At 38.0% G+C, this 27333-nt stretch overlaps 1 protein-coding gene across 4 annotated transcripts in view; it reads right to left on the bottom strand.

The window, feature by feature from the left end:
- Nucleotides 1–20460, bottom strand: part of LOC6501778 (protein unc-13 homolog B) — a 279574-nt gene extending 259114 nt beyond the window's left edge. For 2 of the 4 annotated variants that reach the window (XM_014904016.3, XM_032455875.2), the window contains exons 1-4: nt 20028–20448; nt 18635–18735; nt 18155–18581; nt 13818–17950 (exon numbers count right to left, since the gene is read on the bottom strand). In XM_014904016.3, coding sequence (XP_014759502.1) covers nt 13818–17950; nt 18155–18581; nt 18635–18640 — 4566 coding nt within the window. In that variant the 5' untranslated portion in view covers nt 18641–18735; nt 20028–20448. Of the gene's footprint in view, nt 1–13817; nt 17951–18154; nt 18582–18634; nt 18736–20027 lie in introns of all 4 variants that reach the window. The other 2 variants (XM_014904013.3, XM_044717638.1) reach the window with 2 other exon arrangements.
- Nucleotides 20461–27333: the final 6873 nt, after the last annotated feature.

Raw genomic sequence — 27333 nt, 5'->3', positions numbered from 1 at the left:
AAGAATCTTTTGACGGCTGTTGAGACAAGCTCTAAATCGTGGCAGGATGCATTAGGGGATGTACAGTTAGCTGTAACTGTACAGTTAATCGTAGCACTAAGTGTAGTCCTTTAGAACTTTTGATTGGTAAAGTTGGGCGACCACTAGGGTTGATACCTATTAGTGATACCGAAGATGAAATTGACAAGATTAAATCAAGGGAGTTGGCCACTAAGAACATGGAGGACGCCGCTAGATATGAGAAGATAAAAGTTGATAAAAATAAGGCTAAAGTAACAAGGTTCTGTGTGTGGGACTTTGTGCTGCTTAAAAACAGCGAGAGACAGCAAACTAAATTAGATCCTAAGTTCAGAGGACCCTTTTTGGTGGTCGAGGTATTGGACGGAGACCGATACGTTTTAAAGTCTACACAGAACAATAGGCGTTACAAGTATCCACACGAAAGTTTGCGAAAGTTACCGGTAGTGCAAATTCCAGAAGAGCCGTTGATGTAATTTAAATAGAACAAAGTCAATTGAAAAAGTCCTTGGGCGATGGACAATTTAATTTGTTTGAAAATGTGTGAAGCCAATGTGTTTGGCGAAGAATTTAAAAATCGGCTTGTAAAAGTTTAGTTATGTATTTTGGATTAAGAAGTAACTATTTTAAGTGATTAATGTATAGTTTGAAAACGATTTATTGATCTTTTGTATGGAAATGGTTTATTAGAGAACATAAAAGATATGTTAAAAATAGAAGTTTAGTTATGTTGATGAACATTATATGAAGTTAAGATTATGTGATTAAGTTCTTTGAAAGCATTTAATAAAATTATAAAGTGGAATGAAATTCAGATGTTGATTATAGACACGAGGACGTGTATATGTCATGATGGCCGTGCCGGAGAAGAGGTAATTAAGTCTCTCGTTAGACATTAGACTTTAAAGTGTGACCATTGGTCGTGCGAGAATATATCAGTCCTGGTATGATGAGGAATTAGTTTGCGAACTAAGGCCGTGTGTGGCTTCGTTGTGTTGCTAGATCTGGTCCTTCTTTCTTTTTCATCTCTGCTTCGTATTGAGCTAGACGTGTGGACTTTACTGCTAACATTATTTGACAAAAGATGAGCAACAAAGGCAACGAGGACTCGCTGCATCAGCCAGAACACGGCATGGAACACCACCAGGGGAACGAACAAAGAAATCCCGAGACCCCGCGAGGAGAAGGCTTAACTTATCCGACAAATATATATATAGAATATATAGAATCTGCTGGTGACATAAGACCAAACAAAGACCAATCGTCTAAAAATTTATAGGAAAAAAATACAGTAAAAAGAAATTGAAAAGATAGTGAAGGAGACATTTCCGACCCTATAAAGTGTTTATATTCTTCATCAGGATCGGTATAAGCATGTCCGTCTATTTCTACGCAGACTCGTCTCTCTGTAACTACAGTCTCTCTGTCTTCCTTAGTAAAGGAAGAAAATGTGCAACCACTCGTCTAAAAAGAAATGACCCCCAGCCCGGTATCGAATAAGGCCACTCTTTAACTAAATGGCCTTATTAATCAAGACATTTTAGAGACCTCAAATTGTATTACTTGTTAGTCCCCTAACAAAGTCCCCAAAACAAAAAAAAAACAAAGAACGGCTGAAGTCGAGTTTCCCGACTGTATAATATCCGGTATTCATCTATTCCACCCATTCTTTATATAACCGATCAAAGTATAGATTCCCCAAACAAATTTTGTATTACATTATTGTGTATATTTTGAAATAAAAGACTTCAAACTTCATGCTCCGATTTGAGTGCATTTTGTACTACATATCAGCGTGGGTATCATAGGAGTCTATGTGCCAAATCTGATAGCTCTAAACATGGGCCAAGTTAATTGAAATTTGTTTTCAAGATATAAATAAGCTGTAACAAGAAAGAAAAGCTAAATTCGGGCGGAGCCAAAGTTGATATACCCTTACAGTTAGGTAGCAGCTTATATTATTATACATATATGTATCGGATCGTTTATAGTTGGCCGATCCTTTTTAAGAATTTCACCATTAAATCGTTTTTTAAATAAAAATGTTAAAAACAGCCCTCAGAATTTTTAAAAATAGCTAGGTTGTGCCATTTCCGATCGTATAATTATATGAAAGCTATAGGATATAGTCTGCCGACTCTTATGAAATTTGGCAAATCGAATTACTTTGCCAAAAATGGAATGAACTAAGTCCCATCTTTCTAACTTAAAAGACACCAAAGTTATGCCAATTCCGATCGTTCTATGACAGCAAAAGGATATATTCTGTTGACCCTTATAAAATTTCATAAGATATTTTGGCCAAATATAACATGTGTGGAAATACATAACTCTCTAACTTAAAAAAAAACCAAAGTTATGGCATTTTCGACCAATCAGTTACACGGCAGCTATAGAATATAGTCGACCGATCCCGGTCGTTTCGACCATAGCTTTAAAACTGAGTGACTAGTTTGCGTAGAAGCAGAAAAATGGACAGACGGACATGCTCATATCGACTCAGGAGGTGATCCTGATAAAAAATAAATATATACTTTATAGGGTTGAGATTTCTTCTTCACTGCGTTGCACACGAGCATCGAGGAGAGACGTTTATAACAACATTCGACTCTGGAGCAAAATGTTCATTAATAAAACAAAGGATAAGTGACAAATTAGCTGGTAAAAGAATTAACAATGTAGTTATGTTGAAGGGTTTTGGTAGTGGCGGCATACATATGTAGCACATTGCAAATACGTTTGTTGTCGTTTATATGGACGATGGTGGCTGCTGCAACAAAAAGTGAGGCTTTGGAAATGTTGCAAATTACTCTTGATTGTCTTACGAACTCTGGGTCAACGGTTCAATATATAGGATATGAAGTAAGTGCAGGTGAAATCCGTCCGAATTCGCTTAAAGTTACAGCGTTAACCTTGCCACCTCCTCAGTCCGTTTCTGCTTTACGCCTATTGCTTATTGGATTAGCGTCTTATTTTAGGCAATTTATGCAAGGATTTTCCTGTTTTATGAAACCGTTTTACATTTTGACTTCGGAGAAGAATGATTTTGTTTGGAAATCGGAACATGAAGAAATTAGACAGAAAGTTATTTTTATTCTTACGCAAAAGCCAGTCTTAGTAATTTTTTATCCGAACCATCCTATTGAGTTGCCTACCGATGCAAGTTCTAAGGGATACGGTGCCATCTTGTTACACAACATCAACAACAATACTCATGTCGATGAATATTTTAGTAAGGCTGCTTCTCCTGCTGAATCACGGTATCATTCCTATGAATTAGAAACTCTTGCTGTTGTTTTGTCTATAAAACATTTTCGCCATTATTTATGGGATAAAAATGTTGTTATCTTCACTGATTGTAACTCATTTAAAGCATCAAGCACTAAACTGGATCTATGTACTGGATCTACTGGATCCCAGAGTGCAAAGATGGTGGGCGTATTCACAGTCCTTTACTTTTGACATACAATATAAAGAAGGTAAACGAATGTCTCATGGTGACTTCTTTTCAAGAAATCTGCCTTCAGCAGAGTTGACTTGCAAAATCCCAGAAAAACGAGTTAATCTGGCAGAAATATCAGACAATTGGCTTTTGGCCGAACAGCGTAAAGATTCTGAAATTGTTAATATTGTGGATAAATTGAAAGAAAATTCTCTTTCTGAGGACATTGCTAAAAGTTATGAGTTGAGAGCAGGAATATTATATCGAAAAATTCAGCGAAATGGTAGAACTCGATCTTTATCAATTGTTCTTCGATCGTTTAGATAGTCCGTAATAAATCAGGTCTATGAATCCATCATGCATTTGGGATGGGAGAAGACCTTAGATCAGGCCTATGACTATTACTGGTTCGATAACATGTCCAAGTACATTCGGAAGTTCTTTGATAACTGTATTACGTGTTAAATGTCAAAGTCTTCTTCGGGTAAAGTTTAAGCAAGTCTTCATCCATTACCAAAAATAAATGCACCTTGGCACACCATTCACATCGACATAACTGGGAAGTTGAGTCGCAAGTCTGATCAAAAAGAGTATATTGTTGTCCAGGTTTAGTGAGTTTTGTTCACAATAAAAATTAAATTGCATTTGATTGCGACAGGTGCAAGTAGAGAAAATGGGCAAGTTGAACGCATTATAAGCACCTTGAAGATCTTATTAACTGCCGTTGAATCTAGCAATCGATCTTAACAAGATGCGTTAGGAGAAGTTCAATTAGCTTTGAACTGTACGATTAGTCGTGTGACAAAGGCAAGCCCTTTAGAATTGTTTATATGTAAAGTTGCCCGCCCATTGGATTGATTCCACCCTGCGATATGGTAGAAGAGGTCGACTTGGCTGAGATTAGAGCTCGAGCAGGTCAAAATATTTTAGCTGCAGCAGCATATCACAAGGAGCAATTTGATAAAAATAAGGCTTAAGTTGTAGGATGCAAGGTTGGAGATTTCGTATTGTTAAAAAATGAAGAGAGGCATCAAACAAAGTTAAGTCCAAAGTTTAGGGGGCCTTTTCAAATAACTGAATTCTTAGAAGGGGATAGATATATGCTCAGGTCTTTGACAAATAATAGAAAATATAAATATGCTCATGATGACATAAGAAAAACGCCAGATGGACAAATACCAGTTGAATTTGAAAGTTGTAATAAGGAATTAAGTAATGAAAAAATTGTAACAGAAACTGTTAAAAGAGACAGTAATGAAAGTATGTAAAGAGAAATTGTTGAAAGAGACAGTAATGAAAGTAAGTAAAGAGAAACTGTTGAAAGAGACAGTAATGAAAAGGAAACTGTTGAAAGAGACAGTAATGAAAAGGAAAGAGACAGTAATAAAAAAAAGAAACTGTTGAAATATACAGTAATGAAAAGGACACTGTTGAAAGAGACAGTATTAAAATCATGTAAAGAGAAACTGTTGCAAGAGACAGTACAGGTGCCTTAAGGGCTAATAATGAAATTTGTAATATTAATGTAAGCACAAGTGCAAAACAATTGTTTTGATCATGGAGTGTGGCGCATTAGATATTACAATGTAAAAGCTGAATGGTTAATGATAATGTAATAATGAGCTATGTCAAAGAAAAGAATTTGTATTAGTTAAGAAAGAAAACACAGAAATATGAAGATGTAATTTGTAATGAAAATGATAAGGTTTGATGAGAAATGAGAAGTTATATTTGAATAAACTGTTATAAGTTGATTGAAGGATAACAATACATTTTTGGAAAATTACACGAGGTCGTGTAATGGTCAGGATGGCCGTGTCGGCGCACACTAATAATGTGTAGAAGTTGGTATGAGTGTATGGGTATGCTAATCTTTATAGGAATATTGCACAGTCATTAATTGCACAGTGATTGGTTCTGTATGTGTGTGTGTCGTCGCTTTAAAAATTGTCGTTTTAGCAGGGCGACAGTGTAGTGTCGCTGTCGCCGGATTAGGATAAAAAGAAGAAGGGACGACGCAGGCAGGGGCACTTGCAATATGCTCGTCATTTGGTTCATACTGCAGATGTTCAAGACGATTTGTTCCGCCAGCTTTTGGCCAGAGAATATTTTCGTCCAAGAACATCAGCCAAGTACGGTGAAAAAAAAATAACCAAACCTGTGGGTGTAAAACTCCCACATGTTACGGCCACTGACCAACCTTCCACCTCATCTTTGTCAGTTTTAAATAACTAATGTCTTATCTAACACTTACCTATCAGAATACTAGAGGGTTACGTAGTAAACTTCCCAAACTGTGTTCTGATAGTTCTTTCTTTGCATCTCATATTATTGTATTTACAGAAACTTGGTTAAAGCCGGAGATCTTAAGCTCCGAAGTTTTTCCTAGTAGGTACACCACTTTTAGATATGATAGAACTCTGCGAAGGGGAGGAGGAGTGTTAATCTCTGTAGACTCCAAACTCGCTTCTGAAGAGGTAAAATCACAAGAGTTTGGTGATATTGAATTTTTTTTGCATCAAAATCACTTTGTCCGATCAATCTTTGTATGTTACCTGTTCTTACATACCACCTTCGTCCGAACCGCCAACATACTAACACCATTTGTCCGCTGTTCTTTTGGTTTTCGATCGTCTGTCTGATGGTGACCAGCTGATAGCTCTGGGTGACTTTAATATCCCAGAACTTATGTGGTCCAATGTTGAAAATTCACCGTCTTTACAGCTTAACTCCCACCACGCCTTCCCTGCGGGCATGTATGACATGTCACTCGGTCAAATTAACCACGTTAGAAATTCTTTAGGTCGGCTGTTGGACTTATGTTTCGTTTCTGATCCAGATGGAATTACTCTTTCAAGAGTTTTGCCCTTTTCAGACCCTGAGGATCCATATCATCCCACTCTTGAGCTTTCAATCGAAAACAACTCCTTAATTGACCTTAAGTTTACACTTAAATATCATAAAGTTCGTTTCTTCCGTAAGGCTGATTTTATGAAATTAAATAAATTAATCTCGGAATTTGATTGGTTTGATTTATTGGCATGTGAGGATATAAACATCGCATTACAAAAATTTTATTTCACTTTAAACTCATTTTTTAACGCTTGTGTGCCGTGGAAATAGCCGTCCGCTTCAACGAATCCGCCTTGGTATAAAAGGCACCTTATAAATTTAAAGAATAGTATGAGTAGACTTTTAAATAAACATAGATTATCTGGCTGTATAGTTAGTTATTCAAGATACTTAATAGCTCGGTCCAATTTCACCGTGCATTACGCAGAATGTTATAGGAGTTATATTCGCCGCTGCAGGATTCAGTTTACTCAGGATCCGAAGCTGTTTTATAACTTTGTAAACACTAAGCGTAAACATGTATCTTTTCCCGCACTGCTTACGTTTGAGAACTCTTATTCGAACACTGATCAGGCAATGGCCAATCTCTTTGCACAGTTTTTTCAAACTACGTATTCACCTAGCAGCAGTTTAGCTCAGCCTTACACTTATAATATCCAATCAGCCAATTTTATATTTCGCCCATCTTTCGATCAAAGTGGTATGTTATCGGATCTTCTTAAGGTCAAGCCCGTGTATTCGCCAGGCCCTGATGGAGTATCAGCCTGTGTTTTGAAGAACTGCGCCGAGGTTCTGTGCAAACCGCTCGTTAAACTCTTTAATCTATCGCTGGAAACTTCGATCTTTCCCCTTATGTGGAAGGAATCCTTCATTATTCCGCTGCATAAAAAAGGGAAAAAATCCGACGCTGCAAATTATAGAGGCATCTCTAAATTGTCAGCAATTCCAAAGCTTTTTGAAAAACTTATCACTCCACATTTGCAACACCTATGTAGTTCAATGATAACTCCGTGCCAGCATGGCTTACTGAAGCGCCGCTACCAACTTATTGGAGCTAACATCTTTTATCACGGATGGCTGCCGGAATGGCTTACAAACAGACGTCATTTATACTGACTTCAGTAAAGAATTGGACTCTGTTAACCATTCGCTTCTTATAAGTAAACTTAGTCTTTTGGGATTCCCAACTGATCTTCTTATCTGAATTTCGAGCTACTTATCTGGAAGAACCCAACGCGTCTTCTTTAAAGATGTTACCTCGCGTTTAGTCCGCGTCTCATCTGGGGTGCCCCAAGGAAGCCATCTTGGACCTTTACTTGTTACATGGTTTATTAACGACTTGCCCCTTGCCTTAACTGATTAACTTGTTTTTATGTACGCCGATGACGTTAAGTGTAAGTCTTCAGTATAAATTCACTAGCGCCTAACCTAGACTTTAATCCGATTTGGATAAATTTCAAAATTGGTAAAGTAGGAACCGCGCGAACTACCTACAGGCCACATATATAAATATACATCTAAATACTGGCAACCTATTTACACTAGCCAGCGTATACTGCCCCCCTAGCTTCACAACAGCTGAACTTGAGTTTATGCAGTTTTTAAACTTATTGGGAGACTTCATCGCAGAACGAGACTATAATGCCAAGCACACACACTGGGGATCTCGTTCTTGACTCCAAAAGGAAAGCGGATCTATAATGCAATTATCAAAGCCAAGAACAAGCTCGCCTTCGTTTCTCCTGGCCGGCAGATCCAAAGAAACTACCCGTCTTAATAGACTTTGCGATTACCAAAAACATCCCTAAAAATCTAATAAGAATGCATTTCGGATCTTTCATCTGATCACTCGCCTGTCCTCCTTCTTCTACTATGACATCCAGGAACATTGGAACAATCATTAAAATTTACCTCCCAAATGAATCCGAAAAAATTCCCGGGCTGCGACCTCATAACTCCCAAAATGATCATTAAGCTCCCATATTGCGCAGTTTGCACTATCACCTAGCTTTTCAATGACACCGCAAAACTTGGCCGTTTCCCAATGAGATGGGGAAAGTCAACTATTATAATGATAGCAAAGCTGGAGTTCCTCAAGGCAGCATGCTAGGGCCAACATTAAATGTCCTCTACACAGCAGACATCCCGACAAGCACCCGACTAACAATGTCTACGATTGCTGATGATACAGTTATTCTAAGCCGCACAAAATGCCCGATGCAAGCCACACTAGTTTCACATCTGGTCGATTTACAAAAGTGGCAATCACAATGGCCAATTAAAGCGAGCGAATAAAAATGCAAGCCCGTTGCGTTCACCCTGGACAGGTTAAACTGCCCAACGCTAACGTTAAACAACACTCCACTCCTGCAAGCAAACGAACTGATATATCTTGGAGTACTCCTCGACGGTAAACTCACATGGCGTCTCACATTGAAGCCAAAAGAATACAACTGAAGCCTCCATTGGCTTGTCAACGCTCGATCTCCCCTTAGCCTTGAATATAAAGTCCTGCTGTATATCTTGGTACTAAAACATATATGGATGTACGGCTCCCCCTTACATTAACCCAATTTGTGTAGTAATTAAAAAAGGAACCGATGAGGAAGGCAATGATTAGTCATTTACTTTCTCAAATTAAATGGAGAAACCGACCAATACCCCCTACCATATATGTATCCCCCTCCACATTGATATTGGGAAACTTGGGTAAAGCCAAGTACTTTACAACGCTATACCTCAAGTTTGGAAGCTTCATTTTAAAGAGATTTACCCGCCTGCAAAAACGGGTGTCAAATTACAATGATCTCACATTGTCGAACAAAGTAGTAAATTACGCCACAACATAGATAAAATCTACTATTTCCGAAACCAGATGATTCTGAAGGAAGCCCGCCTCTGAGTACTCTCCGAGAACTTTTTTCTGAAAATGGGAAACCTAGCCAACGAAATCGTGATGAAATTTAAAACGTACGCGAAAGCAAAATACGATAGTCAACCAAAAAAAGGCCGTCGGAGAAACACCGATACCATTTCGTAAAGGATAAATGCTACATATTGATATTTTTCTAAATGCCAATGCCCTCCTTAAACTCACACACAATCTCAGCCAATCAGCAAATCATTTTGGTGAGAGTATTGCAATCGCCCCGTCAATACACAGTGTCTCCAATAGGCAAGTAAAGTAATTTCAAAGCACCTGGATTGAATTCGCTACGCGTTTAAAGATGGAAACGGGTTAACCTACACTGTCGTGTTACTCTTATTAGCGACCACCGTGAACAATAAGTCGATTCACTCGGTCATCGATAAAAGACGGGTTGAAGTCGTGCAAGTGCACCCACAACTTGTCATAGAGGAATAAATAAGAAACGCCTAAAATGCGCTCAGATCTAAGGAAAGCGCTTCCCGCCAGACAAGTCTTTGAAGTCGGAGAAAAGGTCTCAGTAATAATCAACAGAAGTTTAAGCCCTTGTACGAGAAGAACGTCGAAGCAAACCTGGGGACCACGGTCTTTATTAACGGGAGGGAAATTTTTAACCATTTTTCTATTTACCTAGTCACTTTGCTTAAGTTTTTGTTAGTTATAAACACTGCCAATGGCTTACCTTGATTAATGGTCTAAACTCCTTTGGTAGTAGAAAACCCATTCATAAAGAAAAATAGCTCTAAAAAATTTGCTTAGAGGTTTAAACTCGATCCCCTTTCTTGACTCTCAAGCCAAATATATTCCAAATGAATTCCAACAACAGGTAAATAGTAAATAAAAATGACCAAATCGACACAGGTTATTTATAAAAGATTTTAATCGCTCGTAGTAGAATGATCATGATGAAACTGTATAATTTAAAGTTCAAAGTGTCTCTAGCGAAGGTGAAAATAGTTAGTCCCAACATTTTGGACCCCGCAGATTTGGAAAGTGTTTGGATGGAAGATCACAGAGAGATTCCCATTAGAGATATTTTATCCGTTGCATCAGTAAAGATCTTTCAATTCTCTAACATTTTACACTTTATTAAGAAGTTCCCAAAGATAAAACTAGCTTTTAAAAAATGTAATGTTTTTTTTCGCGCGGTTCCCACTGCATACGCACAGTCCAACCAACCGACGGACGCTGCCGCGTAACGTACGGCTCGAATCGAGGGGATAGATCCGAGATAGTTTAAGAGATGAGTAGGAATAAGATATTACGAGAAAGAGCGTTGCACAGAAAAGGCGTTTAGTATAAGGAATTTAAGATTGTTAGTGGAGCAAAGTGACAAGTTGTGGTAAAGAACATTGTAGTTCGAACATAATACCCTGAACGGATCGTGTTGGGCATATGTCGAACTACAATAGAGGACGTAGAGGACGAAAGTTTCTAGTCCTTCTACTAGGAACGTAAAATTTAAGCGTGTTAGTAAATGCTGGCTGTCAACATTTCCATAAATAAGATTATATAGAAACATGACACCCAGAGTCGTTCTACGATTTGTTAATGATGGATAAGAGCGGAGGTAAAGAGGGGCATCCCAATAAGTCAGGAAGTTTTTTTGTACAGATTCTATGTGATCTCGGTGTACTCCATATTAAGGACTCCAGATACACGCTCCATACTCAAGAGCTTTTTAACCATGGTAGGTATATGGTCGGTAAATTTAAGTTTCAAAACTAATAGGACTCCCAGTTCGTTATCCTGAGTTAATCTTTCTAAGGCGTTCCCATAGAGAAAGTACATAGGCGGCGAGAACTAGATCGATAAAATGACATGAGTTTACATTTCGATCTATTAAGCTTTAGGTTATTTGCTAAACACCAGTTTTGAAATTTATCCAAATCGGATTAAAGTCTAGGTTGGGCGCTAGTGAATTTATACTGAAGACAAAGCTTAAGTACATAAATACAAGTGAATCAGTTAAGGCAAGGGGCAAGTCGTTAATAAACCGTGTAACAAGTAAGGGTTCAAGATGGCTTCCTTGGGGCACCCCAGATGTGGCGCGGACTAAACTAATCATCTTTAAAGAACCCGTTGGGTTCTTCCAGATAAGTAGCTCGAAATCCAGATAAGCAGATCAGCTGGGAATCCCAAAAGACTGAGTTTACTTAAAAGAAGCGAAGGGTTAACAAAGTCAAATGATTTACTGAAGGTAGTATAAATTACGTCTGTTTGTAAGCCATTCCGGAACCCATCCTTGACAAAAGATGTTAGCTCCAATAAGTTGGTAGTGGTGGAGCGGCGCTTCATGAAGCCATGCTGGCACGGAGTTATTATTGAACTACATAGGTGTTGCAAATGTGGAGTGATAAGTTTTTCAAAAAGCTTTGGAATTGCTGACAATTTAGAGATGCCTCTATAATTTGCAGCGTCGGATTTTTCCCCTTTTTTATACAGCGGAATAATGAAGGATTCCTTCCATACAAGGGGAAAGATCGAAGTCACCAGCGAGTTTAAGGAGCGGTTGGCACAGAGCCTCGGCGTAGTTCTTCAGAACACAGCCTGGTACTCTATCAGCGCCTGGCGAATACACGGGGTTGTCCTTAAGAAGATCCGATAAAACACCACTTTGATCGAAAGATGGGCAAAATATAAGGTTGGCTGATTGGATATTATAAGTGTAAGGATAAGCAGGATTGCTGCTAGGTAAATACGTTGTTTGAAAAAAATGTGCAAAAAGATCGGCCGTTGCCTGGTCCGTGTTCGCATATGAGTTCTCAAACGTAAGCACAGGAGAAAAAGATACATGTTTGCGCTTAGTGTTTAAAAAGTTGCTTAAAAAAACTGTTTCGGATCCTGTGCAAACTGAATTCGGCAGCGGCGAATATAGATCATATAATATTCTCCGTAATGCACGGTGAAATTGGACCAAGCTATTAAGTATATTGAACATCTAACTGTACAGCCAGATAATTTATCTTTATTTAAAAGTCAATTTATGACGTTCTTTAAATTTTATAGGTGCCTTGTGTACCAGACGTATCATGGGCAACAATAATATGTTTCGATAATGTTTCGGATCACCTGCAAGGTTTTTGGTGCTTCCGTAACTAATACTGCGGCATCAATTCGTACCGGGGGTCCGTTCGGTTTCAGGGGGTTCGAATTATTGGGTCTGGGATCACTTGAAGCGATGCCTCAGAGGACATATCAGACAAATGCTCATTTATTCTGAGATATTCGGAAGCCGAATTTTTCTCAGATCCCGCCCATAGGGTGGCCAGAGATATAAGCGGCTGCATAATTGTCGTCTGAGTAGGCTAAAGATTACTCGCCACAAGCACATCAATAAAAGACGATTGCTTACGCTTTGGAGACTCATTTAGTAGGTCAAGACTACTAAACTTTGTATGGCGCGCAAAGAGTTGGTCATTGATTTTACGAAAACCGCTAATCAACTCTTTGAATCCACTTTTAGTCTGCCTCATGAACGATCTCATTTCGTCGTGAACAGCACAACCGACAGCCGTGGAGTGGACAACAGTGGAGACCAGACCTACATGAAATAGCATCCGAAACTGAGGCCGTGAACCCTTAGCATGTAAAACCTTTTCACAAAGGCAGCAGTGGTAGACTGGGAAGGGGAGATTGTCTTATTACAAGACCAACGGACAGACAAGTTTAAATTCCATGATTTTTAAATAATTAATTTATTAATATTTTTTGTTTTTATTATTGACGTACTTTGAACCCCTGTACCAGGGAAACCAAAAAGATAGATTAAAGAGAGCAATTAGAGTGAATTAATAAACTGCAAAGAATAGAGATAAGAATCTATATTGAGCGAGAATAGAAGCAACACCGTAAAAGATGAAGAAGCAGAGCAGGGCTATGTTTGGAAAAAAAAAATAAAAAAATTATTATTTTACGTCCAATTATATCACTGCACAAAATGCAAAAATTTTGTTTTTTAAAAATGTAAATAAATACAAAATTAACACCGAAGTGTTTAAAGTTAACTTATAAAAGATTTTATTAAAACGCAGTGCGCACAAGAAAAATACGTCCGTCCGTCCGCTTTAAGATCAAGTGGGGAAGTGCTACTTTTCGTTCTCGATCTTGAAGGGGGAATAGTTAAATAGTGTTCACGGGATTGCAGAAAATCGCTGAATGTCCGTAATTGAACAACGTCCAAAATGCTGAAACAGCTAAGGGGCGGATGCTCGTGCATAACAGGCAAACACTGCACATTTGCGAGGACGCTAATATTTTCATTCTTTATCTTAGCTTTAGTTTGTTTCCATGCTTCAATAAGGTAAGAGCTAAAAAGCTTCGACAGCTGCCGTTAGACTTCTTAATTATTCTACTGACTAAGTCTCTAAGCCAGAGGTATCGTAATCTACAATATGCCTAATCTACAATATGCAGCGGACAGACGACGCAATTCTGAAGCTTTAGACAGACGGACAGCTGAATGGGAGAAAAGAGAGAAATATTTTATTTTTATTTACTCGTCGTCCTGATCTAGAATAAATATACCCTGCAAGGGTATAACAATTAATTTTGCTTAAATAATACATATTTACTCACATTTAGTTGCAATATAACTTTATTCAAAGCCCAATGCCATCGTTGTTTAGCTGTAACTTCAGAATGGCGTATCATTTGCATATGTCCACCTACAACTTCTTCGGTTTCACCCCGTATAAGAGGTTTCTTCCTCGTCGACGTAATTTTTCTTAAATCAGAAAGATCGGAAAGCTGATCATTTAGTTCTTCATATTTTTCAAATGAATCCATGCAAATCTGTTCTTGGCTGCGATTTAACTTGGGTTTATCAAAAGTACTTTCATTCTCTTGAATATGTTGATACGATGGCAATTGTAGTGAAATATTTATATTAGTAATCGACGTTTTTCCATTGGAATCTTTCCGCTCTCCTCCATTCATTTGTATACTTTTTTTACTTTCAATGGGCTCAACACTACCACTTGAGCTTTCATCTAGATAAGTTAAACTTTCTTCTTCACTTTGATAATTTTCATATATTAAGTCTGTATCTCGGCCTTCAATAATGTATTCAGATGATGAGGATGGTTGTTTATTTAATAAAACACTTTCAGTCTCATCTACCTGCTGAATACAACTTGGCATTTTTTTCTGCTGCTCTTGCTGTTCGAGATATTTATACTCATCCTCCTCATTGAAGTAATCCTCTCTGTAGTTATAACCGCTATTAATGGGTTCATAATAACTGTTCGATTGTTGCGAGAGGGTCTGCTGAAGTTTCAAGGAGTAATCATCATGTTTACTATCGATGCAAAACCCAGTTTCCTTTCCGGTTGAATTTACTTCCATTTCATCTAAATCAAATTCATCATCGTATATCTCGGTTGGCATTTGCTTTGTGAGCAAGCCCATCTTGCCATTAATTATTGGAAGTTTTTTACTGATGGATGCGGGAGGTACCATAGGTAATATTTTCGAACCATTTCCAATCTCATTTGTCTTTCCAGTGGTATCCGAGCCAACTACTAGCTGCGTCTGATTACCATTGGTACCCAAATAGGAGAGTGATTTGTTATCTACATCTGTACCGAATTGAAAATTACTATTCTCATAATCGCCCCCAATATTTGTGAAATCGGTACGATTAGTAACTTCATTGGACATAGAATATTCATAATATTCTAAATTAATGTCATTTAATTTATTTGAGTCTCTTAAGTCTGCGGGAACAATTATATTTGACGATTCAACAACAGTTAATGTGTTTGTGGATTGTTTCTGTATCATAACTGAAGCTACCGAGGATGCACTTTGATTAACAACTTGCGTGGCTGTTTGAACAGCTGCAGCTGCTTTCCCCAAAATAGATCCTATCATGCTACCTGCTGTGTTATTTTTTTTCGTTATATGATCTTTAATAGGTGTGTCTGTAACTTTTTGTTGTGTACATATAGATTCATAATTATTTTGTGCAAAAGAAGTTGCATAGTCATTAACTATTTGATTTTGTTTTACACATGTACCATATGCTATCTCTTGTTGATTTTGACGAATCTCTTGCTCACTCAAAATCATCTCATCGTGACTTTCATTGAAGTTATCGTTCTGTTTTTCTACCAAAATAGAATTTGTCGACATTGTCTCATTATTATAAACCTCTAAGGGAAGAATGTCAATCGGCATTTCTGTTACATTAAATCTATGGTCTTTATTATCATAAAGAATGGGGGATGTGTTGGAATCCATCATATTTGGATTAGCGTTCAAAAATATTTCAGTTGCTGTAAAAAATTTTGGTTCTGTTTCTGATTGTTTATTTCCGCCTGAGTTGGAATTGTAGATTAACTCACCAACACTAGGGACTAATTTTGATGATAAGTTTAAGCCAAAAACTTTTTTGCTGTTCACCTGTGGAGTGGCATCTACAGTTGAAGCGACACTATTAAATACTCCATCTAGACCACCTTTTAAACCTTTAGATAGTCCACCGAATACACTTGATGCCTTAGAAGAAACGGCTATATTCGTTTGTTGAATGGGATCACTTAAAAATTTCGGATTATTTGGCTGCGATGGAGAATTCCCACCTAATCCATGCTGGAGGTTCTGATTTAAGTCCCTAGGCTCAATACTAAGTTTATTAGTTTCACTAAAATGTAAATCTGTATTATAATTCTCATTTAATTGAGTATTCTTAAATAAACCAGTTTCAATATGCTGACAGGCAATAGATGCCGTCAGTTTTTTAAGATCGACATTAAAACTGTCATAAAATGAGTCGTCGAATGATAAAGCATGGTACATAGGCCGCTCACTGTCGGTCATGAAAATAGTGCTAGTGGTCGGCTCTACTGAACATTCAATGGTGGTATTTTGTACAAGTGATGCGCTATTCGGTGGATCCTTTTTGTAATTGTTGGTTTGCGAATCTTGGCTGGTTGTTTGAAATTCTTCAATGAGTTCAGTTGATAAGTTTTCTTTAAATTTGGTTGTTGCGTCAATTATGCTAGAATCAGGTGTATTATCAACATTTTTTGAAATGCCAATATTGTTGATAGGTCCCGTATCACCCTGTTCAATAGAGACAGTGGCTGTTAGTGGAATAATTGGTTGCGGCAAATCTGGTAATTCAAATTGTTTCATATAGTCACTGTAAGATAATATAGGAGCCATTGATGAGGGTGATGTTAACGTTAGTGTGGAAGGAGAAGGGGAAACATCTCGGCTAATAGTTTCAGCCATAACTGAGGCATTATTTACATAAACAGATTTTGTGAATGCGTTCTGAGTGCAATTAAAACCCGTAGTTGCATTTATGTCGTGACTTATAGGGATTTGCATCGATTGTGATGTTACGATTGAGTTAATTTTGACATCGTTACTATTAGAAGAAAACTCATCAATTGAGGTATAGACTGTTGATGGTTGAACTGATTCATGTTGAATTAAGCTCGGGTATGTTGATGTAGAAACTCGATTCTCCGAAAAATTCTCACAAATTTCGTAATTGACACAAGCATTAATTTGCTCAGCTTGGCTAAAAATACCTTCGGTTGAATTTTTTCCACCTTTAACGTAATAGGGTTCTATATTAGAAGTAATAGTATCGGAATGATATTGTTGTTCTTCTGAAAAACATATGTCCAATGTATAAGGCGTCCGATATTCAGATATATTATCGGAGACTTCTTCAGGCTCAGCGACACAGGTGTCGAGCAATTCTGTAGATTCTAAAATATATTGATTTCTTAAATACGTTTCTTTTAAATCGATTTTACTGACAGAATTTGTAGTTTCTCCTCTCATGGAATTGCATGTTGGCGGGAACGAAATTTTGTCATTATATAAGCTTTCCACGGATTTGTAGATATTTGATTCTAATGGTACTTGTGATGAAATATGTTCATTAATCCGTTGTAAATCAGCCATAATATTTGATTCTTTTGGGTCATGAGTCATAATCGAATTTTCTATACTAACATTTTTTAACGATACTAATGACAGCTCCATTTCTTTGCTGGATTTGACAGATTTGATGGGGGCAGTTGATGATATTGAATGTGAAATGGTCTGATTTGTGGAAATTGGCAACTTTGGAAGCTGCTTGGCGCGATGAATTTTCTCTGTTATAGGAGGAGACGAATATAATGGTAAATTGAAAGTATCAACTTTTTCAATGGTAGAAACGGGTGTATGAAGTGGGGACTTATACTGTGGAGTTGGTAAAAGTTTTGGCAATTTTCTAGTCTTTGGGTTCGTCGAATTTGCGTCTAAAAGAGGGTTTTCCACAGCATCAACGTCACTTTGCGCATGAGTTCTCCTGCTACAGTTCTCTGGCTCAAACAAACTTTCTGAAGTTCCTTTTGGGCTGGAGTTGCTATTGTCTAGAAGAAAGTCTATGTGGTTGTGAGTTGGTTTTTTAATATGCTTAGATTGAACCGGTACTCTAGTCTCACCGGATGCTATCACAGAAGCCGTTGTCATCGCCATCATTAAAGAAATTTTCCTCTGCTGTTGTAATTTTAATTGATCATGGTTAGTCGGCGGGGTATCACTATAGGTTGAAAGACTATCTTCGTTCTTATAATCTAAAGGCAACATAGAGGTATATGGTCTCATTGTTTGCCCCCAAGCGCATGTGCTGGACTCAACACTGACCCCGCCGAGTTGGGCTATACGATTGCTTTTCAGCAGATCTTTTGTAGCTTCTAGATCTGTGGTGAATCCAAATAAACCTTGGTGTGAGTAGAAGCTTGATTGCTCCAATGCCCGCGATGGTGCCGCTAAGGCTCTATTTTTTAAGAAAGTCGATGAATAGCCATCTTGATATTCATAACAATTATTAGAGTGTACATTTACAGTTTTTTTTGGGTTGGCCGTACAGGCACCATTGCGTTTTTCTCTTTTTATGCACATACCTTCAATTTTTAAGTCCATTGCAGCACTTAGTTCCGATGCCCCAGTATTAGTTTGCTTAACTGGAAGCATAGGCAATAGTTTGGAGGAGGTACACCTTGGGTTTGAATATTCAAAACTGTATTCAACTGCAACAACTTCTGTACTGTCCCAGCTTTCCACACCATCCCAGTTATCGACTGAAGCATCGTGGGGATCTTCTCCTTTATAGCAGTCTAAATAATTGTAAGCATAACTATGATTATCTATAATAGGTACAGAATTAATTGTTTTATTTATTTCACGACCACATTCCTCTATTTCTTGATACTGCCACAAATCTTTATAGTTTTTTCTACTGAAATTCGTCCCATAAGAAATGTGACTGTAAGTTGGTCGATCGGTGTCTGAGGATAAGGCACCGTTTTCATTATTAAGCATTGCATAGTCCTGAAAATAAATTCCATTTAAATATGAATATAAACATAATTATTAGTACTCACCGTCATGCTTCAAAATGTAATTTATTTAATCTCGGATTAAATCTTTCCTGTTTAAGTAGTATTTTATGCATTGGAGGCATTGTTGCACACTATTTAAACACCTGTGAAAACATTTCAATGCGTAAATAATTTTTTGCAAATTAATTATAAACAAAAGGAATGCTTGGTTCGAACGGGGCCCAAATTGATATACCCTTGCAGTTACGTTGCAGCTTTTATTACTATGTATATATAGGATCGTATATAATTGGCCGATCCTTATGAGAATTTCACCATGAAATCAATTTTCTAATTAAAATGTTTAAAACAGACCTAAGCATCTTTAAAAATACCAAGGATACGCCATTTCCGATCGTTCAGTTACATGGAAGCTATAGGATATAGTCGGCCGATCCTTATGGTCCTTATCCGATTAGGTTGCCTAAAATGGAATCCGTAAAAAGTCCCATCCATCTAACTTAAAAAACAACAAAGCCGGTTCCGATCCGGTTCCGATCTTTCAGTTATTATGGATCATCCAATCCTTATGAAATTTTGAAGATAAATAATTTTGGCCTAAAAAAATCGGAATTTAAAAAAAAACACCAAAATTTTGGCATATCCGATCAATCAATTACTCTACAAATTTAGTTTACAAACGGATGTAATTTTCGTGTTCTCCGACCCCAAATTACTATAAAAAACACTTTTTTACGGAGGTTTATTTTTCGTGTAAACTAGTGTTATATGACAGCTATAGGATATAGTCGACCGATCCCGGCTTTTACGACTTATATACTGCCTGGAAATAAAGGAAGAATGTGTACAAAGTTTCAAGTGGATAGCTTTAAAACTGAGAGATTAGTTTTTGTAGAAACAGACAGACAAACGGACGGACAGACAGGCGGACATGCTTTTATCGACTCAGGAGGTGATCCTGATCAAGAACGTACCTTATAGGGTCGGAGATGTCTCCTTCACTGCGTTGCACACTTTTGGCCAAAATTATAATACCCTCTGCAAGGTTATAAATATTGACCGTACCTTTGCAGAAATAAGAACAGGACCATGACCAAGTTCATCAGTCAAACTACTGAATCTTCTGCTATTGCATGCTTCATTTGGAATATATTTATCATTCGACTGCTTTGAATATAAATATAAAAGCAGCATGTCCTGAAGTTGGCCTTTTCACCAAAGAATTTCTAAATTATGTTAAATACCATACATCTTTGTGGAGCAGTACAAACGTCTAAATTAATGAAATTCACGTATGCGGACTAATAGAATATTTTTTCGAACAATTTTTGTATCATGCAATGGTATATGTACATATAATCTTTGGCTCAATCCAAAGATGACTTGTCGATTATTATAAGGAATCAAAAGAAATCGATTTTAAAAAAATAATTACATAATTAAAATTGGACTGGGATATTTTTGACACCAATGATATTAACGATAAGTTCACCATTTAAAAACACCTTTTCACACAATCACTTTTTGTTTATAAGTATGTTTAATAGAAAAACACGGTTAAATGTTATTTTTATTCAAACAATCTATATAAGTTAGATGCTAACAGATACGAAACATTATCTGCCTAACAGAAATTGTAACTGTTTTTATTAGCTATTATAATATGTTTATTTATTTTTTTTGACTTTATAACGGCATATTTTTGTAAAAACTTATACTTATTCACTATTTTATATTTAACAAAATTATTGAGGTGTGTTTCTATATATTAAATCCGTCCTTAATATTTTTGTATCACCTTACAACCAGGGTTGTACTTATTAACTGAAAAGCTTTTTATTTTGTATTGTATAATTCCAATCCATAAAAATCCATTTCTGAACATGCGCACAACGTTAAAAATATTGGACGAAATATAAGAGTACACTTTCTTTACAATTGTGAATACATTTTGCGCCCGGTGGAAATAACTATATAATAGTTATAATAATTATCTAATCTAAAATTTAAGGATAAAACTATTCTAATTTCAAAAAAAAACCAAATTTTTCATTAGAAATTTTTTTTTCTTAAGTAAATATTTTAGTTTGGTTCTATATTTTTCGTTTCACGGTATTCACGAAATTTTTTCATGATTTTTTGAATATACAAGAATACTGTTCATACTGCCAAGTAAAGTTTATTAAAATGATCTGCTAAAATCAATTATACGATTATATTAGGTGAATAACAAGAAGGATTTTGTCATTCAATCAATAGAGACCTGGGACTAGACCGTAATATAAAATGAAATTTTCCAATCGGTGACCAACATAACTCAAGAGACAACCTTTCCTTCCAATGAGGTTACTTTTCAAAAAATACTTCTTAAGTTATTTTTATACCGTTTCTAAGAGTATAATTTTAGGTAAAATATAATAAAACACAAAAGTGTGTAACGCAGTAAAGGAGACATCTCCGACTCTCCAAACAATATAAATTCTTCATCAAAATCACCTCCTGAATCGATATAAGCATCCGGCGGTCCGTCTGTCTGACTGTTTTTCAGCGAACTAGTCTGCAAGTTGTAAATCTATTAACTTCAATTTTTTCACACAGTATATAGATCTTCTATATCTTCTAGCTGCCATAAAGCTGAACGATGGCACAACTTTGTTGTTTTTAAAGATATATTGTTCGGAGTTTATACAGATTTTGAGCGCAACAAATTTCTATCAAATTTTAGTAGGATTCGTCGACTATAATAAAAGCTGCCATATAACAGAACAATAAAAGATTTGGAGCTTTTTCCAACATTTTTTTTAAGCAAATGAACTTATATTCAGTATAGGAAATTAACTAAAAATTGGCCCGCAAGCTTAAAATTATGTTTCCACTGAGAAAAATGATTTTAGAAATTTGAGAGGGACAATTTATTTGTATAACAAGAAAGGAATCTAACTTCGGGCGGAGCCGAAGTTGGTACCCTTGCAGTCAAAGTTGTTCCATTTCTGATCGTTCATTTATATGGAGGCTTTAGGGTACAGTTGGCCGATTCTTATGAAATTTGACAGATCTGATTTGATTTCCCAAAATGGAATCCGTAGAAAGTCCCATCATTCTAGCTTAAAAAACACCAAAGTTATGATGGGACAAAGTTATGATACACCAATTCCGATAGTTCTACGACAGCTATAGGATATAGTCGTCCGATCCTTAATTTTGCACATAAGACATTTTGGTTTAATATAACATGTGTGGAAAGTCCCATCCTTCTAACTTGAAAAACAACCAAGTTATGGCTTTTCCGATCAATCAGTTATATGGCAGCTTTAGGATATAGTCGACCGATCCCGTTCCGAGTTATATACTGCCTGCAAAGGAAAGAAGGATGTGTGCAAAGTTTTAACTCGATAGCTCTAAAACTGAAAGACTAGTTTGAGTAGAAACAGACATATATATAAGTATATATAAGTATATATATACATATATAAGTCGGAGCGGCCGGGATCGGTCGACTTTATCCTACAGCTGTCACACAACTGATTGACGGGGGAATGGTATAACTTTGTTTTTAAGTTAAAGGTTTGGTACATTCAACAACATACAACATTGGGGATATTGGGGATCACAGCGGACGGCAGTCCACTAAGTGGAGACACGCATGCCCTAGCTTGTGAAACCTAACGCGTGAAAACCCTATATAAATTATTAATTAGAGGTGGTCCCTCGCCACTGTCGATGGCGTCACGGATGGGCAGGGTAACTATCACGGCTGTTAGCTACGGGGGTGTCGGGTGGTCGCCGCGACTTTCTTCTTTCTTATCGAAACTTATGAGGGGGATAACTATCCCCATTGTTATGGCCCTTGAGGCACAATAACCAATTTGTCAAATAATAGATATTAACGGCAAGGCCGGAGTTCGTTTTAGCGAGCTTCGCTTTATTGAATGCAAAAGTCATTTATTACTGCCTTCCTTTCGAAGGTGATGAGGTGGGTTCCATTTATGGTTGCTGCGGAACCGTCATCAATAGTCCTTACTCTCTTTATCTTAAATCGGACGGACGTGGTCTTTTTGTGCGCACAGCATTCAACATTAAACATTCGGTGTTTATTCCTATGCACATTTAAAAAAAAAAAATTGCAATTTTTAAATCAGTATCTCTTCGCTAAGCCGACAACTATTAGGCCGGACCTGAGAAAAATTCGGCTTCCGAACATCTCAGAAATAATGAGCAATTGGCCCCTAATACTTCTGAGATTCATATCTCGACTTACATCAAAGCCAAAACAAAAACGACATAAAGGAGGTGGATATTACAAAATACAACAGGCACACGTCATCTTTCAAAATACGTGTGCCTTTGCAGATGTTCAAGACGAGGAGTGTTAATTTCTGTAGACTCCAAATTCGCTTCTGAAGAGGTAAAATCACAAGAGTTTGGTGATATTGAAATTCTTTGCATTAAACTCATTTTGTCCGACCAATCTTTGTATGTTACCTGTTCTTACATACCACCTTCGTCCGAACCGCCAACATACTGGCAACATTTGTCCGCTATTCGTTTGGTTTTTGATCGTCTGTCTGATGTTGACCAGCTGATAGCTCTGGGTGACTTTAATATCCCAAAACTTATGTGGTCAAATGTTGAAAATTCACCGTCTTTACAGCTTAACTCCCACCACGACTTGCCTGTGGGCATGTTCGACATGTCACTCGGGCAAATTAACCACGTGAGAAATTCTTTAGGTCGGCTGTTGGACTTATGTTTCGTTTCTGATCCTGATGGAATTACTCTCTTCGGAACTTTGCCCCTTTTGTAACCCTGAAGATCCATAGCTCGGTAAAATTTCTCCGTGCGTAACGCATAATATCATACGAGTTATATTCGCCGCTGCCGGATTTAGTTTACACAGGATCCGAAGCAGTTTATAACTTTGTAAACACTAAGCGTAAATATGTATCTTTTCCCGCACTGCTTACGTTTGAGAACTCATATGGGAACACTGATCAGGCACTGATTCACCAAGCAGCAATTCAGCTCAGCCTTACACTTATAATATCCAACCTTATATTTTGCCCATCTTTCGATCAAAGTGGTGTGCTCTCGGATCTTCTAAAGGTCAAGCCCGTGTATTCGCCAGGCCCTGATGGAGTACCAGGCTGTGTTCTGAAAAACTGCGCCGAGGCTCTGTGCAAACCGCTCCTTATGTGGAAAGAATCTTTTATTATTCCGCTGCATTAAAAAGGGAAAAAATCCGGCGCTGCAAATTATAGAGGCATCTTTAAATTATCAGCAATTCCGAAGCTTTTTGAAAAACTTATCATACCACATTTGCAACACCTATGTAGTTCAATAATCTCTCCGAGATTATTCAATTAATTCAATTCAATAAAAACTCCAAGCCAGCATGGCTTCATGAAGCGCCACTCTACTCCAACTTATTGAAGCTAACATCTTTTATCACGGATGGATTCCGGAATGGCTTTCAAACAGACCTACTGGCTTTCAAACAGTCCTCTACTCCTCAGCCATTGTAGTTTGACATATGCCCAACACGATCCGTTCAGGGTATTATGATCGGACTACAATGGTCTCTTCTACATCTTGTCACTTTGCTCCACTAACAATCTTAAGTCCCTTATTTTTAACGCCTTATCTGCCGCCTTGTATTAAACGCCTTTTCAACACTCTTCCTCGTGGTATCTTACTCCTACTTATCGCTTAAACTATCTCGGATCTATTCCCGAGCCGTACGTTATGCGGAAGCGTCCCTCGGTCGGTTGGACGGGAGGTGGGCTGTACGTATGCAGTGGGAACCGCGCAAATAGTAATCCTCGTTAGTTCTTCGTTGACGATTATTACTCCATCGTCCACGATGGAAAGGGTTCAAGATTGCTGAGCCGCGTACGGCAATTAGCCGCCCCGCCTGCATATAATTGCCGGACGCAGGTGTCGTGAGGCGCCCTCTCGCAGAATGTGGCCAGATTGGTGGAAGCGCAATTTGAGACTGCTAGGATTCGGAAACGCATTCCGCCACAATGTCTTCTAGTCTTCTAGTTGTAGCATGGAAAGGTAATGTGCGACAGGGAAGAGCAGGGCCTTCTTACAAATAAGCTTAGCCTAAATATTACTGGACCCATAATGTTGTTCCTGGCAAGTGTGATTGTGAGCATGCAATTTTGTATTTCTACAATAAGGTTTCTGTTCCTGGCTAGAAGTGTTTCGAATAGGTGGCCGGAGTCAACTAACTTTATTTACTGTGTCTGTGAGTAGGTTAATGTGTCTTTGTGTTTCTGTGTTGATTACAACCTGCCTATTGGTTGCTTCAATGAGCGCTGCTTCGTTTGTTTCAATTTTTCATTTTCAAGAGGGCGTTCCCATACTAGCACATTCCCGTCTAGTACTAGAATGTACTGTGCGTGAGAGAAATCGGTAACTCGGGCGTTCGCGGTGGACAGCATCACGTACGGTGAATATCGCGGCGTGCCTGTGCATTGAGTTTTGTATAACATAGGGGATTATGGATGTAAGGTGTGTATTTGACGTTTTCCTTATGGACCACCATCCCCTTAATGAAAACATATGTTTTAAGGTCTGAGAATAGAGCGGCGGTAAATTATTCTTAAGTCTCTTATTATTATATAGTCTCTTATTATTGCTCACGAGTACCTTTTCCCCAACTTCAAAGATCCTGTTCTGCATTGAAGGGTTAACTCTGTCGAGGTTTTTCTGTTGCGCCTTGTCAATCTTGTCTTTAAGAGCCACCTTGACTTCGTCGCTACTGGCATGGATTACTTCCGCTGGCCCACACTCCGTGGCTGAGTGTAACGATCTATTGTATTCTACCGTAGCTCGCAAAATGAGATCCACGGTGTCGTCAATTTTCTTATCGATTTTAAGGCACCTGGCTATTTATGCTAGGGTACTGTGGAATCTCTTAACTTGACCATTGGAGCTTCTATATAGAGGTGGCGCGTTAATGACATCGACGCTATACTGGTTTTTCAGCAAAGACGTAATTGTTTCAGAGTTGAAGGAAGCCTCATTGTCACAATAGATGGTTCTAATCGTATGGTAGAAATTTACCAATTGGAGTATAGGGGCGCGTACATCTACTATTGCCCTAGAAAATAGGGGTTGTACGATGGCGAATTTCGAAAACTTATCGATACAAGTCAGGAAGATTTTTTTTCGGTGGAAAAAATGTCAATGTGTAACATTTCGCCAGGGTATGAAGGAATTGGAGTGCTTCCTAACTCCTGTCACTTGGAGTGACGTTCATTCTTGGCTTTATTGCAGACTTTGCAATTCGCGACAACTTCGCTAGCCCGTTTTGACATATTCGGGAAGTAGTAATCGCGGAGGATCTGTTTAGCATTTTCCTGCGCAGCCCTGTGACGCGTGTTCGGTATTTATAATTTCTAGCTGTTCATTGATATTTGTAATGTCGTTTACAAAGTTTTTACAATGCCAGAATATTGACACGTAAGACACGTTGAACGCAAGCTAGTGTCGGAAAATCACAGTGGATTGCGTTTACAACGCTGGCGTTAATGATCTCTTTAACGGATTCGACAAGTAAATCTTTGTTATTGAACTGAATAATGTGGCGAGTTCTATTGCCGAAAACAATGAAGTCTCGCCGAAGCGGTTGGCTTGCCTCTTTCAAGATGATTTGGTTTCTGTAGCAGTTTAGGGGCTTATCCATAGTTTTGATGGTGTATGAAAGCGAAAGCTCATTATGCGCCGTGGCGGCATCAGACTGAACCTCAACCTCTAAGTTGTTCAAGTGTTTGCCGAGACAGTGCATCGGCTACAAGGTTTTGTTTCCCGGGCGTGTTAAACACTTTCCCGTTGGCCCCTATGGCCCAAACTATCGCCAACAATTCTCTTTCGTTGGTGGCGTAATTTAGTTCGCAATCTTTAAGCGTACGCGAGATCATTGCAATGGGTCTCTTGTTTTGAGACAATACTGAATCTATTCCACTGGCTGAGGCGTAGGTGGTTAGGTCAAATGGTAACATAAAATGAGTGTATGTCAATATGACAACCTCTGATGCCAAGATATTACGAAGGTATTGAAGGTGAGCGCCTCGTTACAAATCGAAAACACCTTTATTCTTTTCAGAATGACTTTCTTAAATTCGGTGTTGGGCTAAGCAGCCACCAGATAGGCTAATTAGAATATTAATAATTTGTTCATCTGCAGCGGCATTTAATCTTCTCTTTTGTCTCCCAGATTCGCATGCACTTTGTTGTCATTTTGTAGCGCATGCGCTTTTGGGAGCTTTGGAAGATCTTCTGCGCCAAAGCCGTTCTTCTACTTGTTGTATTTTGGGAGTTGATATTGACGGGCCGCTTTTTGTTTTATTGTACGGAATTAGGTCAATAAATTGAATATTAACAATTGAATCTCGTCCTTAATTCGGTCGCTATCAAAACGCTGATCGCTCAACATTCGGCTTTAGCCGAATTTGGTAACACTATGTGATCGATTTTTGTAAAATTCACATACTTGCAGTCAAGGAATTTGAGTTTTTCCGTTACGTTTGCGTATTTTATTATGCTGTTGCTCATGTTCAATGCTACTCCTGTTCGCGTTAGCGACTCAAAACCAATTATGGCATCGAACGAGTTTAGCGTATTTACGTCACTGGAGCCGTGAATGGAACTCAAAGTGAAGGAGTTCTCGACCGGCATTACGTTTTTTAGCTCCTTTTCGGGCTTAATGTAATTATTTGCCGTCCCCGTGTCGA

This window comes from Drosophila ananassae (genome assembly GCF_017639315.1).
Source record: "Drosophila ananassae strain 14024-0371.13 chromosome 4 unlocalized genomic scaffold, ASM1763931v2 tig00000054, whole genome shotgun sequence".
NCBI lineage: Eukaryota > Metazoa > Arthropoda > Insecta > Diptera > Drosophilidae > Drosophila > Drosophila ananassae.
This window is presented reverse-complemented; position numbering and strand designations above follow the sequence as displayed.